Source organism: Stylophora pistillata, chromosome 5, assembly GCF_964205215.1.
Source record: "Stylophora pistillata chromosome 5, jaStyPist1.2, whole genome shotgun sequence".
Lineage (NCBI taxonomy): Eukaryota > Metazoa > Cnidaria > Anthozoa > Scleractinia > Pocilloporidae > Stylophora > Stylophora pistillata.
Window position 1 is genome coordinate 22,880,106 of NC_142523.1, and position 17,463 is coordinate 22,897,568.

A 17,463-nucleotide genomic window follows, 5' to 3' on the forward strand; every position below is an offset into this window, starting at 1 on the left:
GAAGCTAAGTAGGCTTGGAATCTATTGCTTACGATCTTTTAAGCAAAAAAAATAAAATAGATAAAATGCCGTTTTGATGTGTAGTTTGGTGTTGTTCGAATACCCCTGACTCGAAGAAGAATATTTCGCTCCAAAAGATTCCTTTCGAGGGTGATCGAAGGCCAGAGGCTATGAAAAGGCGAAAGAGGTGGATTCAGTTTGTGAGCGCAGTTTGCTATCTGGACACTGACTTCCAATTCACGCATACGCTCAATACCGTAATTATTTGCTTATAAGCCAATCCTGGCTATAAGCTGAGACCCTAAACTTTTAGCTTTCAAAAGCTGTTGGATGCTTATCACGGAAAAATAAGCCATAAGTGGACACCGACTTCCAATTCGTGCATATGTTCAGAACTGCAATCATTTACCTATAAGCCGATCCCGTCTATAACTGAACGAATGGTGAGCTTAAAATATCAGCAGAACGAGCTGTATTCGAAGTATCTTGTATTAGATCATACACTTCTGGAGTGGTTTTCTCCTTTTCGGGGCAGAGTAATCAGAATAAAATGCAATTTTGGGAAGCAAAGCCTCATCTGATTTCTGTCAGATCGTGTTACTTAGCAGTGGGAACAGCTTTTTCTGATTGGCCAGTTGAGGATGTTATTAAAACAGGTCAAAGCAGTTACTCTAAATCTCGCTTTTATTCATTCTTTACGGGAATGCTATCAGCGGATAAATTCTGCGGCTGAAGGTGAAAGAATTGTGCAACGATCCAAGGCTTGGGAAGAAATTCCAGAGCAGATGATGCAGAAATTATCTACAACATGCGGGATTTCGAATGCGTTCAACGGCACAGAAGATGATAACATTCACACGGATGAAATTGCCTAAACTAGCGGACGATAGGATGGCCTTGAGGCCGACAGCAAAGAAGACGACGAATTCAACCCATTCTTGAAGTTATTACTAAACAAAACGGCTCCATTCAAATAAAAGTAATTGGATAACTATCATTTTGCGTAAGACGAGTAATTTGTGTGTTTTGACGATCGCGCGGCTTTTAGCCGAATATACATTGGAGTTACGGTATTCTCTCGTAAGAATTGTTTATTTTAAGAATTACTCGGCCGGAGGCCGAATCCCCAATCTTGTTAACGTTTGATTAGTTCTCAGTGTATTTTCGTGCAAAAAATCGCTCAGCTCAGGAAAATAAAAATGGTACATTTCTAGCCGGAGGATTTCCCAACCGATCGGCACTCTCGTATCTTCCAGTACAGCCGGCGATCTGAGAGAATCGGTGCAATCTTTGCTCTTTTGACAACAATGGCCTTTTAAAATTTAACAATAACTCGGTGCATCAATTGCCACAACAACACCAGCTTGTAAATTCCCGATCGAAAGATCTATGACGATGTGCTGATTACAAAATTTATGTTTTTGTTTGTGTCCAACCATATCAAACAATTTGCCAGCCGTTTGCTTCAAAACTTTGTAAGTCTTACACAAAAGAAATAAGAGCGACATTGATGTAAGATCCGAGAACCCGACTTGAGAGGACGACGCTGTCCAGCTTAAACTTGCGACAAAAATTAATGTAACGTACCACTTTCCCGTAGATTCGAGACCTTTCAAACAACTTGTTAACATTCTGTCCCTTTTCTATCTTTTTTTCGTTACGCTAATGGCTCGTTTGGATTTGGCACTTCTACCAGTTGTCCTCCCTGTCCTCCATCTCACCGCTTTGAGTTGCAATTTCGGATTCAATCGCCCCGTTCTCCGGAATATATTAATTTTCGAGTCATCGGAGAAGAAAATTTCGTCAGAACAACAGGGAATATTGGACATAATGACACAAAACTATCACTGAAATAGTCAGGGAAATTACTAATTACAAAGCCCTTGTTTGCATGATAAGAACACATGCTTACTACTGTGACTAGGCAATCAGTCCCCTCTTCGCTTGGCCAAACATTTTATCTAATAAATTCAAAAAACGGTAAAATACCGCTAATGTTGCTAAAACATGTTCTAGAGTTATTATGTTTTGATGTAAAATAATAAAAAAGTAAGTGTCGCAGGTACTTTAACTGAATGAAAATCAAAAACAGAGACCTGAGAAACTGCACGAATTTTCCATAAATTTCAATTAATCACCAACTTGTAATTATTCAGTTCAAGGTGCAAAATTTGAAGTCTACAAACATCAATTAATTAAGCAGCCTTTATGAAGAATACAATTTTTAACCGTATCTAACATAACAGCTTCTGTGTGAATGTGCTATAACACATGCATTCTTTTCATACTCCTTTAAAATTGAGGCAAACTGTTTGGCACGACAATCAAATGAATTCTGAAATTTTCTCGCCATGGTAAGGCCTGAAACATCAGCAGAAATCTCTAGTCTAATTGCTAAAGTTTTTTTCCTCGAAAGTGTAAAGGCAAACGAAATGCCTTTCCCTGCATGTTTAATTTTCGAGCATATCAATAAATCTTTTTTTTTTATTTTTTCAACCCACCCAATAGCCAATGATTAACATCAATTTTCTCTCCCTCTTTAACACTAGCTCCTGGTTGCTTTTCTTCCTTCCGCTCTTAATGTGACGCTATACCTTTTAAGAGTAAATGCCTATAAAAATCCAGCAGCCAACGGCCAGAGTGGAAAATTTTATTTCGCTGATATTTTGCCCATGGATAGGTATTGGTACGTAACTAAACGTGATGTAGTTTATTTTCAGAAAGGCGACTTCAATTTGGAGAAAATCGAAAAAATCTATTTTTGCTGTCGGCGACTTCAAAACAGCCAAAATTGAAGACGAAATGGCTCGTTCTCAAAATCTAGTTTGCATGCTAAAGGGAAGGAAGATGGAAAAAATATTTTCTGATGCGTCAGTTCATGGACGGTTTTACTTCTAGTTCAGTGACAAATATTCACCTTAGCAGTTATTTGAACAACGAACAATAATATTTTAGAACTGCTTTACTCTTAACCGAAAGAAATTTATATTTTAGCTGAAAATCGCGATTAAAATTTTAGGCATGTGCTACACCTTGGTTTACCCTGAGACTCAAGCCATAAGGTCTTTAAATATTGTACTAAAACGTATGTAAAAACTGGCTTGGGTAATTAAGTTTGCGCTTCTCACGAACTCTCCAAAGTTGAACCAAATTTGGTTGATATGAGACCTAAGTAGCGGTTTGATTGTGTTTACGACGGCTTGCCGCTACTGCCGAAAACTAAACTCGCATGAACTTAAAAGATTTGTGTTTAAAAAAAAAAACCTTACTGTCTTACTCTTTTCTGGTTGAATTTAAATTTGTCCTGGGCAATTTGCTTCCTGGTTGTCCTTGTTTCTTCTTCCCAAAATTGTGCTTAACGAGCTCGAAGCAACGATCCTTAATTCTTACTTCACACGGGAACTTCAGCAGTCGAGCATTTTATCGGAAATATTAGACTCGAAAAATCCTTTCTTTTCGATCCAACTTCTACATCTTGTACGCTTTCAAAGTTTTAGCTTTCATAAAGCTCAAACTAATTTACAGGTAAAGGCTCCGGTAGTCAAGGGCAAGTTCGTCTTTAATTATGTTGTAGCGTTGCTATAGAGTTGCGTAACAGAACAAAATTATTTCAACCGGGAGGGCGTAAAGAAACAACGACGAGAAAAGGGTGTTTCCGTTGTTTTCGATTTCACTTGAAGAGAACATTTTGCAGTCTCTTACGGCCTTTTCTTCAAATTTCAACTGTCCATCAAGCCGAAAATAACTATTTTTGGTTTTTTGTTTTTTTTTGCGTTATTTTTAAACCAGTGCTCTAGTCTGCGACTCTAGACATGTTCGTAATACCATTTTACTTGATTTAAAAAGGAAAACAAAACTGGGGTCTTACAAAATTAAAAACTTTTCGCAAAATTTAAAACAAACGATTCACAGCAATCTCTTGAGTTGATTTTTCTGAGAGACTTTTACTGCAAAGCGCTGTACTCTTTACTATAATTATGCCGATGTTTATTGGTTGAGCTTCATAGGCAAGTCTTTCAGACCGGTAGATGTTCTTACACATCACCAATATCCTTTTACAAAAACGCGACTTAAACTTTCCCCTGACAGGTGCATTTTTTGCCAAAGGTGATCAACCTCTTCCTCTTTACCTTGATGTCGGTTTTCGGGATATCAAAGTGCTCATAGATATTCTGAAGCATCTGAATGGGTGTGGACAAAACATGGGGTAAGCCATGGCCCACCCTGTGGCCCCAACCTATGGCCCACCCCATGGCCTACCCTATGGCCCACCCCATGGCCTACCCTATGGCCTACCAGTGGTCAGACCTTTTAAAAGCATAAAAATAAAATCAGTGAGAGTCGAACGAGTACGCTGGCGTACAATGCTATGCCTCTAAAAAGGGTATACTAGAAAGTCACTAACGCGATTTTCAACGTCCGAGGGAACGAAACGATGCAAATATTACAGCACTCAGCCTTGAAACATCTTAACTCTGTCTTTCCCACCCAAGCACTCAACCATAACGGTAGGTTAATGGAAGGGGAGAGGAGAGGCCTACATTACGTAGTCGCTGAGGATATCCAAAATGGCGGCTTCACGATCCATACAGGCTGCCAGCTGGTGACATAGCTTTTATAGTGGAGTGCTGGTGTAAAAATGTAATGAACGGCGTTATATCGGGCAACTGTGACATATCCTGGTAGGAAAACGCAAACAGGACGTGCCAGGCCAATCTTTAAATTGCCTCTTTAGTGCTGTACATAATTGAATTTGTAACAAGCAGCCCCATAAACATTTCCCAAACTTTACTTGCTTTTCCCATTGAAGTGTGGTAGCATAACTATACAAGTGGTGTTTCAGCTGTTCTCTGTGCAACAGGAAATTTATATGGGATACTATATTGCATGACATCGTGCCAAAAAGATATAACACAGAGTAATTGACAAATTTAACAATCTGTTTAATATTTTTTCTTTTCTTTCTATATCTCAAAATAAACGTCCTAAAGTTAGTTAATTGATTAATTATTGGCTTGTTCCTCAAAAAACAAATAGTGCCATAGCACAGACTGAAAGTTGGTTTGAGCCATGAATATTTTCAACTTGACTGTAGATGTCAGAAGGTTACGAAATTTTGATCAGAAAGTGGCCGCCAAAACAGCAGAAGAAAGCCCTTGGTAAGACAGGGTAGCGGGTGATAGCGTCACTATTTCTCAAACTAATTTTCCGTCCTGCCGTGCTATCCCTTTCCCGGGCTGCCTTTTCCGTCAATAAGGTACTTATAGTGGCCTGAGGACAAAGTTCCATCACGGTTACAATAGCTTGAACGTCAAAAAATATTCTCTGAGCCAACAGCAAGAAAAACTCCAGTTTCTTGTAACATTGCATAGTAACCCTCTTTGGTTAAACCTCTGTCTGCTTTTGGTTTTCTGCTGATATCCTCGCTATGATGAGACTTGAAGGCTCTTTACACTTGTCTGGAACTCGGCATGTTCATCCAATACTTAGCAATGCTCTATGCGCTGGACATAGTGTCATCTGGGAAATATTTTGGGGAGAAAAGAAGATGGATGCTCTCGCCAGAATCAACTCAACTTCACTACCTTATAACGCCGTGAAATGCAAACATCGAGTCGTGGCCGGTAACATCCCGCTGACAGCCAAGTAATGGAATACATTCCTTTGCTCTGTTCCTGTCTCTTTTGTCGTGACCACATTGGCCTCCCACAATCGATTGAAATGAACAAGTATTTTACATTGTTCTTAAGAGGTTTCAACCAGTTTTCGTGTTTTCAGTTCACTAAGTTTATATTTAATTTGGATATATCAACAAAGTTGAAATGGTAAATTGACCACCGTAACGATTACAAAAGCTGACGTTTCGAGCTCCGACGAAGGGCTAACGCTCGAAACGTCAGCTTTTGTAATCGTTACGGTGGCCAATTTACCATTTCAACTTTTTTGATACATCCAAATTATTTCCTTACCCCCACCGACGCAGCCCCAAACAGTTTCTTTAGAAACTATCAGCCTTTATAAGTTTATATTTCATTCATTGACGCATATGTCAAAAACTGACAGTTGTAAAATTAAATTACTAGCTATATATTTTTAAAAGTATTTAATCGTTACAATGCAAAGAGATATGATAGTCGAAAAAGTCTACGAGATTTATGAACAATGCTGTCTTTTACTCTTTTAATAAAATAATCCCTTTTTTCAGTCACCCGAAGCGGACAGAAGGAGTTTGCTCTTTGTCACGCAACTCCACTCATTATCGGTTATCTCCTCAATTTATAACTCTGCTGTAACTAATTTATAGGGTAGCAACATCAGTAATATTTTTTTTAAAAATCCAATAAACCTTGTCTCAATTTAATGTTTGAATTGCGATAGCGTATTTAAGAAATGTGTTAGGTTTCTGCTAAGAAAAAGGTTATCGTTCCCTTTCAGAAATAACAAGTCGTTTCAGTCAAATATTCAAATGTTTCATATTTCAACCAAATTTTGTTCAACTTCGGAGAGTTCGTGTGAAGCGCACTCTGAATTATCCAAGCCAGTTTTTACGTACCTTTTAGTAGAATGTTCAAAGACCCTATGAATTGAGTCTCAGGGTAAACCAAGGTGTAGCACATGCCTAAAATTTTAATCGCGACTTTCGGCTAATTTATAAATTTCTTACGGTTAAGAATAAAGCAGTTCTAAAATATTATTGTTCGCCGTTCAGATTACGGCTAAATGGAATATTTACCACCAATCTAGAAGCAAAACCCTCTCTAAACTGACACATCAGAACATACTTTACCTCTCTTTCTTCCCTTTTGCAAGCAAGCGAGTTTTGAGAACGGACTTATTTCGTCCTAAATTTTGGCTGTTTTGAAGTCGCCGACAGCAAAAACAGATTTTATCGATTTTCTCCAAATTAAAGCGGCCTTTCTGAAAGCAAACTACCTCGTGTTTAGTTACTTGCCAATAGCTATCTATGGGAAAAATATCAGCGGAAACACATTTTTGGCTGTGGCCGCGAAATTTCAGTTTTGCTCGATTTTTATATTGATGTGACGCTATACCGTTTAAGTACAAGGATCATTTAACTTTTTCACTTTCAGTGAAAGACCTGAAGATTTATTCCGTTCAATTATATATTTCTTTTCAGTTCCGAGACTCTTCCTGTCCGTACCATGATCTCTAATTGATCATCTTTATCATTCTCGTTACCTGCATGCTTGAAAGTTTCTTCAAATTGCACATAGAGGAGCGGTCGAGGAGTTGACTTTTTATGAAGCATTTCTTTTTCTCCCCTATTATGACGTAATTTGGGAATTATGCCTTTGAGGCAGAAGGATGGATGGTATAGGTTTCCTTCTTTTTTATTCCAAGCTGGCGCGTCATTCAGTTATCAGTGCTACTTTAAAGAGAGTTAGCGAAACATTTCGCAGTCATGGGCAAAATTTTCAATGAATTAGAATCACAAAGCTCAGGTCCGCATACACTCTCATCTTTTTCATTCGCGATTCTAAATTAACAAAACCAGCTTCCCTGTCTGCTATCCTTCTTTCATTGCCCTCCGTAGTTACAATCTCACGGTCCATCCATAACACAACCAGCTTCCCTGTCTGCTATCCTTCTTTCATTGCCATCCGTAGTTACAATCTCACGGTCCATCCATAACAAAACCAGCTTCTCTATCTGCTATCCTTCTTTCATTGCCATCCGTAATTACAATCTCACGGTCCATCGATAACAAAACCAGCTTCCCTGTCTGCTATCCTTCTTTCATTGCCATCCGTAAAAACAATCTCACGGTCCATCCATAACAAAACCAGCTTCCCTGTTCAAAGTGGCCTTTTTCTCTCCAGTTGCGACAATTTGATATATTGTGTAGCTACATTTGGAGCCGAGCAATTATTTGGCTGGCGGGTTGTGGTGCATTTGTAGAGACTGGGCAGTATTCGTTCCAGTCTCCCCCGAAGTTTGTTGTTCTGGTTGTGAAGCGATGCCATGTGCTCGTGAATCGAAATAGAATTAACGCTTTTCCTTCGTTGAATACGTCTCACCGGTCATATGAGTAAGTTTATGTTTAATCTTCTTTGTGCCTATTTACTTCGTCCTAAATTTTTAAACTGTGCATAGTCCTTGTAAGCCGCACAGAGTGGATTAGTTATCAACATGGACGACGCTCGATGGCCGATTGTAAATTACGCGAGATGGGTGATTTCGTGTCCGAGACACTTTCCTCAGTATGTCCATGATAGCGTGTCGAATGTTTCTCATCTTCCAGCAGTAAATGACAGGGTTCAACGTTGAATTTAGATACATGAGAGTCACAGAGAAAAGAAAGAGGTTTTTTAAAGCGGAATTCGAGCCATAGATTCGAATAGCAGCCATGCAAATGAAAAAAGGCAAATAACAACTTAAAAACACGAGATATACGTAGAATATTCCAACTGTTGATTTAATGAGAACAGCAAAGTTTTTCATTTCATCAGACTGAGCTTCGTCTCGAATTTGCAAGGACTGAGTCAGATTCCTGTGTCGTCGAACAGTTAAATATATCCTGATGTAGACAATAAATGTGACAATGAAACTCAAAGACGCAGAAACTGAAATAATATTAAGATCTCGAGTAATGACTAAACCCCACAATGTTATCGAAGAAACAAATGCACTCTACACCCACATGCCGATCACCACAATAACAACACGCTTGTGAGTCACAAGCTCTTGGTATCTGAGATGAAGATGAAGTGCAAAGAGCCTGTCTACACTTACAGCTACAACACCAAGGAACGAGGCAGCTGAAAATAAAGTACTTGAAATAATCCACATTTTCTGAGTATTGCAGCCAGGATTGTCCAGTTGTAGCCACTTGATCAGAAAGAAAGTGTATAATGGTTGATTAAATAAACCAACCACAACATCGGATAAGGCAAGACTCAACAGTAGAGTTTTCAAAGTTTTCGAAATCGTCGAATTCGAAGTTTTGTGTAAGGCGAAGATTGTCACAATATTCAACATGATGGAGGTGTAGGTTAAACAGTTGTTAAAGACACAGTTGGCGATAAAAGTCGATCGAAGATCTGCAACTTCGGCGTAGATAGGGATATATTGCGAAGACTCGCAAAACAATTCCTTCATCGTATTAACTCCCGTATAAAAGATAGGAACCCCTAATCCAGATGAATAAAATGTGTTTTGATTCTTTAGCAGGACAATTTCTCCTTATTCAGGGCAGTGACTCTGCATAAAATGTCCTTTTTTTCGTAAAAGTGATCAAGCTCAATAAAAGGTGTACACTGATTATGATATGGGTTCTTAAGATGTAAGCCAGTGACAATGTGATATAAGCCGATGACAAATAAAGAACTTACTTCGGGCATATCAACGGACGGAGGCAGTCAGGACGTTCAATTGTACTTTACATGCTTAATCACAGTCGAAGTTAAATGTCATGTCAACTGTCAAAATGAGTTTTGACAATTTTCTCAGAAAGCTTAATTTTTTGAGTATATCTTAGATCTCGTTCACACCAGCGAAATATGCTTAAAAATAATGATCAGAAACAGAGAAATGAGAAACTGTATGAATTTTCCATAGATTTTAAGGAGTCATTAACTTGTAATTATTCTGTTCAATGTGCTAAATTTGAAGTCGACAGACAATGGTTAGGCACCCTCTATGAAGAAAACCATTTTAACCGTGTTCAACATAACAGCTTCATGTGTTGTATAACACATGTATTCCTTTCATGTTTCTTTGAAATTGGGGCAAACTGTTTAACACGACAGTCAAATGAATTTTGAAATTTTCCCCCCTTAGCACATGTCTGAGCCATCTGCAGAGATCTCTGGCCTAATTTTTTTGAGGTCGACTAAAAGCCACCTGTGTTGTCATTCTCTTGTCAAGACCTCCGTTTGGATTATGATTGCATCTCAAAAGTATAAAAGTGTCAATAACGTTTTCCGTTCTCCTATTTCGATTCTTTTACAATCCCTATTAAACGCAGGTTTCCCTTAGACTCAAATCAACAATGAAATGAGGGAACATAAGCAATCTGGGTATCAATCGGAAACGATTAAACTTAAAAGAAATGGATTAAAACGTCTAATTTCCGTGAACCCTTTTTATTCTCCAAACAGCAATTCTACCCTGCATAATTCATCGTATATTTAAGTAAACAGAAAACAATTTTCATTATGATTTTTCCTTATTTACCTCCATTCGCTTCAACACGTGTAGAAGTAAGTTACTTGAGCTCGTTTAATTATTCGCTCAGTACGATCATTCTAATACAAACTCCTAAAAACTGACGTTTCGAGCGTTAGCCCCTTGTCAGAGCGGCAAACACAAACTACTTCCAACAAGCAGGCTATTATCTTTCTAAAGGACTGGTCATTATTTCACGTCTGCAAAAAAGAGGGAGGGGAGGGTCGAAGGATTTTGGTTATGTCAAGATAAAAATCACATGATCCCCCGTGACACTTCTTATGATCTCCTCCCTCCTTATTCATTAGTCAGTTTTTAATTATTCCCCCCTTTATGTTCTACTGGCGACGAATGATCCCTTCCCCGTTATCCCTGAAAGCCAGGAGAAATCGACGCTGTTACAAATACTCTGCGAGATTTTGAAATGAATCTTCAAATCGCCACGTAATCATGATAGATATGCCTGAAATTTAGGCTGTCGATTGTATGTTAAAATATACTTTTTAACACTTTTCATAGAGACTAATGTTCTAACACTTTTCACATTATTGACCCACTTTTTCCGTTTAGAAATGGAAAAAAAAAAGAATTATTCAACTAAGCGAAAGGAGACAACTAGGAAAAACGCGCTTGATTTTAATTTCTCAGAACTTCCCGCTCAGGTATTATCTACAACCACCTGCAAACATCTGCGGGCTAATCAATAACTCTAAGGCCGCCTCTGTTTTCGTTTTTCATGTGCAGCCTTCTACTTCGAATTAGTTTTTATCTCGAAAGTGTAAAGGCACACGAAATTTTTTTCCCTATTTTTTTAATTTTCAACCGTATCGAGCATCCTTTTTTTAAATCCACTCAATAGCAATAATTACCATCAATTTTCTTTCCCTCTTAAATGCTAGCTTCTGTTTATTTTTCTTTCTGAGGACGAAACGTGACGCTTTTAAGGTGACGCACCTCTTTTAGTCGTAGGACCATTTAACTTCTTTAACTTCCAATGAAAGACATAGAGGTAGGTCTCTGCCTTCACTCATTTCTTACCTTTACTTATCTGATAATGTCGCTTTTTATACCATGTTTTCTAATGTTGATCATATTTATCATTCTTATTACCTGCTCGCTTAAAAGTTTTTTCAAATTTCAAATAAAGGGGAGAAAAGGAGTTTACTGTTTATTAAGGGGAAGAAGTTCGTATTTCCCACTCTTACGGCGTAGTTCAATACGAAATTGTGCTTTTGAGGTAGAAGAATGGATGGGACAAGTTTCCTTCTGTTTAATTTGAAACTGGCAGGTCATTTAGTTGTCAGGGTTAGTTTTCAGAGATTTTGCAAAAAAGTTCGCAGTCATGGGAAAAACTTACAAGGGATAAAAGAAACTCCTATAGGAAGCTCAGGTCCGCGACTACCCTTATTTGTTTTCAATCCCTATTCTAAAGGGCGAGGAAAATCTTGATGCGAGTAATATCATGTCTACTTTTATTTGCATCCATAACTACAATTTCACACAGAGTGCATCAGTTTTCAATATGGACGATACTCGCTGATCGATGGTAGTTTATCCGAAATGGCTGATTTATTCTCCAAGATACGTTCCGCAGTACGTTCATGATAGATTGTCGAATGTTTCTTATCTTCCAGCAGTAAATGACAGGGTTTAAAGATGAATTAAGATGCGCAAGAGTCAGTGAGAATAGAAATAGTTTCTTTAAAACGATACTCGAGTCATAAATTCGAATAACGGCAATGCAAATCAAAACAGGCAAACAACAAACAATAAACACGACATATACGTGGAATATACCAACTTTGGACTTAATGAGGACAGCAAAGTTTTTCATTTCATCAGACTGAGCTTCGTTTTGTATTTGCACGGACTGCATCTGAATCTTGTGCCGTTGGACAGTTAAGTATATCCTGATGTAGAACACAAATGCGAGAATTAAACAGAAAGCTGCAGAAACAAAAATAAGTGTCCAAGTATCGTCCAACCTCCATAATCTCATCAAAGAAACAAATGCACTGTACACCCATATGCCGATCACCACAATAACAACACGCCTGTGAGTCACAAGCTCTTGATATCTGAGATGAAAATGAAGTGCCAAGAACCTGTCTACACTTGCGGCCACAACACCGCTGTACGAAGCAGCTGAAAATAAACTACCTGAAATACTCAGCACACGGTAAGCGTTACAGCCAGGATCCTTTAAGTGAAGCCACTGGATCAAAAAGAACGTGTATGATGGTTGAATAAACAGACCAACAGCAACATCAGAACAGGCAAGACTCAGCAGTAGCGTTTTTAAAGTCTTTGCCATTGTTGAAGTTTTGTGTATGGCGTAGATTGTCACAATGTTCAACATGATGGCGGTGTAACTTAGAAAATTGTTGAAGACGCAGTTGGCGATAAAAGTCGAGCGAAGATCTGCAAGTTCGGCGTATACAGGAAAAAATTGCGAAAACTCATCACAAACTAATTCATTCATGATATCTAACTCACAAGGAACGTCAAGAATGTCTTGCGATTCTTCAGCAGACAGGACAATTTCTTCTTGACTAATTCCAATTACTGCCTAAAAGTGCCTTTCTCCCCAAAGTGATAGCGTTCAACAAAAATAATGGTCTTCTAATGCTATAGGTTCTTAGGTTGTAAGCCGCCGGCTTACAACCTAAGAACCTATAGCATTAGGTTATGATAACCAATGACAAAAAAAGAACCTACGTCAGGCGTATCAACAGATGATGGCGGTCAAGATGTTCAATTGTATTTGTAATCGACAATTCTCTCCGTGGCTCGTTTTTTATGTGCTTGTCAGACTTTTTAATATGCGTTTATACTCCTTTAAAATTGAAGTAAACTGTTTAAAACGTAACCTGAGAATTAACTACCCTGTCGAAGTGGACGGAGGTTATCGAGAAAAAATCATCATTTAAGTAAAGTTCTGAAATTGTTCTGTCATGGCACAGGTGTGAACCATCTTCAGAGATCTCTGGCGTAATCGTTAAAACGTCGAATTAAAGCCACCACTGTTATTGCCTTCATAAATAGGCTGCTGTTTGTATTAGGATTACATGTTAGTTAGTATATAGTCCCTCAATACAGTTCTTGTTTGTCACTCAGAGGTATTCAGTTATCAACATGGACGATACTTGAATACTGCCTTTACATTACGCGAGATGGCTAATTTCCTCTCTGTGATATATTCCGAAGTGAGCCAGCGTGTCGAGTGTGTCTCATCCTTCGGCAGTAAAAAACCGTTTTACAGATGAGTTAGAAAACACGAGAGTTATCGAGAAAAGAAAAAAATATTAAGCTTATTTTATTTGCTTTCGTCTATTCCAGAGTGACAGTTAGCTCTGTCTATTGGAATAGCAATAAAAACATGGGGATGAGTTTCTAAAAAAACTGTGGTGAAGCGTTGGGGGGGGGAGGGGGAATAATAACAAGTTAATTTTGGTTTTATCAACTGAGTTGATAATGTAAATTGGCCACTGTAATGAGCTTCAAAGCTGACGTTTCGAGCGTTAGCCCTTCGTGAGAGCGAATGGAGGAACTGTGAGTAGTGTGTGTGTTTATTATGCAAAAACTTAAGCTAAGCTATTGGTGGCAATATGGTTACGAGAAAAACAAGAATAAATTAGTTGAATGAAAATAAATTTGTGCCGCAGTTTAAATTACCTTGTTTTTACTTTTCACCATTTTCGCGATTGGGAAAAAATCGAGGAATAAAAAGACTCGCTTAAAAAAAGCTAATTAATAGCTAAAAAAAGGAAATTAACTAGAAAGAATGCAAAACCCTGCTATTAAATCCCTGAAACAACGTTAACGTCAGTTTACTAAATACTTAAGGTGACTCCTCAGAAAGATAAGGTCGTGAATAATTATTTTTAAACCGTCATTAAAAGTTCCCCACTATTGTCCCTTCAGAAAGCTACAATAAAAAAAGATAGGTCACCGTGGTCACCGTGCTTGCTCAAAGGTGGATTTCAGCATCACGCGGGCTTTTCTGTACGTAAAAGTTACAGCAATTTCTGCCACCGTTTCAAAATCAGAACCACAGGTTTTGTTTTAATGTGCGAAACACACAGACCTGTGCGTAAAAGTCGAAATTTATTCAACTTTCACACGCATGATACCTACTCGACGGATAGAGCAACTTTCATTTGAGTGCTGAAAAACCAAAACCATGGCCAAAATAATGCCAGCAACCAATCAGAACAACGGTGTTATTATCATTACCCAGTGAGGACTAAAAGTGAAGAAAGCAAACGGCTAAAGCGCGGTTGAACGCGGACGATCAAGCTACGATATTTTTTTTAGTTTGCAGTTTATTGATTGAATGATAGAACGAGTTTTCTGGAACAATCACAGGGCAAAGTTAAGTAAAGCCAACACAACACTAAATATCCTTAATTTCAGACTCCATTAAGACGTAATTAAACTTTTAATAACATCGGTTTTCAAACAACTCAGTTCTCTGAATTCAGGAGGAGTCGAACCTGTTACAAATGTTCCTCAAGATTTTAAAATGCATTTCAAAATCGCCGCATAATCATCATAGATATACCAGAAATTTAAGCTTTCGACCACCCATCAAAATGAAATTGTAAACACCTTTCATACCAGCCATTATAATTTCTTCATGGCACATCATTGAGTTATCAGTTCGTCTAGAATTTGGAAAGAATTGTGAAAATCATTCGAAAGCCTATCTGGTATTTGCGTCTAAGCGAAAGGAGACAAAATGGAAAATGTACTTTGTTTTAAGTTCGCAAAAATTCCTTGTTAGGTATTTTGTAGAATCAAACATTTGCGGGCTAATTGCTAGCTCTAAAGCCTCCTCTGTTTTCATATGCAGCCTTCCCCTTCGACAAAGTTTGAAGTGTAAAGGTAAATCTTCGTTGTTTTTTTAGTTTTCAAGTATATCAAACAATCTATTGTCGTTTTCAGTCCACTCAATAGCCGATGATTAACATCAACTTTCCTTCACCTTTGGTTCAATCTTCTCTGTCCCTGTACACTCTGTCATCAACAAACCGCGCTCACACAGAGTCGTGGATCAGTTATCAACATGGAGGACACTCGATGATCGATCGTAGTTTATCCGAAATGGCCGATTGCTGTTCTAAGACATCTTCCGCATTACATTTATAATGACGTGTCGAATGTGTCTCATCTTCCAGCAGTATATTACAGGGTTCAAAGATGAATTTAGAAACATGAGAGTCAATGAGTAAAGAAGAAATTGTTTTAAGGCCTTACTCGAGCCATAGATTTGAATGACGGAATGCAAATACAAAAAGGCAAAAAGCAAATTCGAAACACGAGATATACGTAGAGTACACCAACTGTAGATTTAATGACAACAACAAAGTTTTTCATTTCATCAGACTGAGCTTCATCTAGTATTTGCATGGACTGAATCTGATTCCTGTGTCGTTGGACAGTTAGATATATCCTGATGTACACCACAAGTGTAACAATCAAACCGAAAGCTATACCAACTGAAACAATGAGATCCTGGGTACTGCGCAACTTCCACGATATCATCGAAGAAACAAATGCACTATACACCCACATGCCAATCACCACAACAACAACACGCTTGTGAGTTACGAGCTCTTGGTATCGGAGATGAAGATGAATAGTTAAGAAACTGTCCACACTAACAGCGAAAATACCTAAGAACGAAGCAGTTGAAAAGAAATGACCTAAAATATTCAGCATTCGATAAATGTTGCAGCTAGGATTGTCCATTTGTAGCCACTTGATCACAAGGAAAGTGAGTAATGGTTGGCTAAACAAACCGACAGCAACATATGAGCAGGCAAGACTCAGCAACAGAGTTTTCAAAGTTTTTGCCATCGTCGAGGCTTTACGTATAGCGTAGATTGTCACAATATTCAACATGATGAAGGTGTAAGTTAGACAATTGTTGAAGACACAGTTGGCGATCAAAGTCGATCGAAGATCTGCAAGATCGGTGTACACAGGAAAACGTTCCGAAGACTTATTACAAAACAACTCGTTCATGATATTAACTCACGTGTAAAAGATAGGAACCCCTATTCCTGATAAAAAAAAAATGTGTTGTGATTCGGTAGCAGGACAATTTCTCCTTATTCAGGGTAGTGATTCTGCATAAAATGTTCCTTTTTTTTGTGAAAGTGATAAAGCTCAAGGAAAGGTATACACTGATATACTGCTATAAGCAAATGACAAAGAACTTGCTCAGGCATATCAACAGAGTGAAGTGGTCAGAACATTCAATTGTACTTTACATGTTTAATTGCAAATAAGACAATAAACATTCAGCAGTTTTAGACAGTCGCAGTTAAATGTCAAAATGAGTTTTGACAGTTTACTCACAAGGCCTAATTTTTACGTATATCTTTTCCTCATTTACACCAGCAAAATATGCTTAGTAAAACTTGGTTTAACTGAGTGAAAGACAAAAACAGAGACCTGAGAAACTGCATGAGCTTTCCATAAATTTCAAGTAGTCGCCAACCTGTAATTATTTAGTTCAACGTGCTAAATTTTGAGTCGACAAACATTGGTTAACCAGCCTTTATGAAGAAAACAATTTAAACCGTGTCTAACATAACACTGAGCTTTTGTGCGAATGTGGTATAACGCATGCATTCCTTTCATACTCCTTAAAAATTGAGGCAAACTGTTAAACACGAAAATCAAATGAATTGTGAAATTTTCCCGTCTTGGCACAGGCCTGAACCATCTGTAGAGATCTCTCGCCTAATTGCTAAAATGTCGAATAAAAGCCACCAGTGTTTCATAATTCTCTTATGAAGACTGCTGCTTGGATTAGCATTTCATCTCAGAAGCATAAAGGTGTTAATAACGTTTTCAGCTCTCTTATTTGGATTCTTTTACAATCCCCATTAAATGCAGGTTTCAACTCGACTAGAATCAACAATGAAATGAAAGGAGAGCATCAACATGGGTATCAGCCAGAAACGATTAAACTTGCAAATGAATTGAAACGTTTAGTTTGCGCCAATCAGTTTATCTTTCCAGCCAAAATTGCGCCCTCCATAATTTAACGTCTATTTAAGTAAGTAGAAATGAGTTTTCCTTGGTTACCTCCATTCGCTTCAACACTTGTAGCAATATATCTAACTGAGCTCATTTAATTTCTCGCTCAGTTCGATAATTCTAAAGCAAACTCTGAAAAAAAAAGGGTTTAGTAAAGGACGGGTAAGAGACCATTACAGTTAATGGACTCCTGAAACTGGTCATTATCTCATCGCCGCGACA

At 38.1% G+C, this 17,463-nt stretch overlaps 1 protein-coding gene and 2 pseudogenes across 1 annotated transcript; all 3 read right to left on the reverse strand.

Moving 5' to 3' along the window:
* Window positions 1–8,139: 8,139 nt before the first annotated feature.
* On the reverse strand, window positions 8,140–9,951 carry LOC148730857 (beta-1 adrenergic receptor-like; annotated as a pseudogene).
* A 1,692-nt stretch (window positions 9,952–11,643) lies between these two features.
* On the reverse strand, window positions 11,644–12,891 carry LOC148730858 (beta-4C adrenergic receptor-like). The gene has a single exon (XM_088761668.1). It carries the CDS (start codon window positions 12,668–12,670, stop codon window positions 11,699–11,701), a length of 972 nt encoding a protein of 323 aa, XP_088617794.1. The 5' UTR covers window positions 12,671–12,891; the 3' UTR covers window positions 11,644–11,698.
* A 2,117-nt stretch (window positions 12,892–15,008) lies between these two features.
* Window positions 15,009–16,688, reverse strand: LOC148730859 (beta-1 adrenergic receptor-like; annotated as a pseudogene).
* Between the last annotated feature and the right edge of the window lie 775 nt (window positions 16,689–17,463).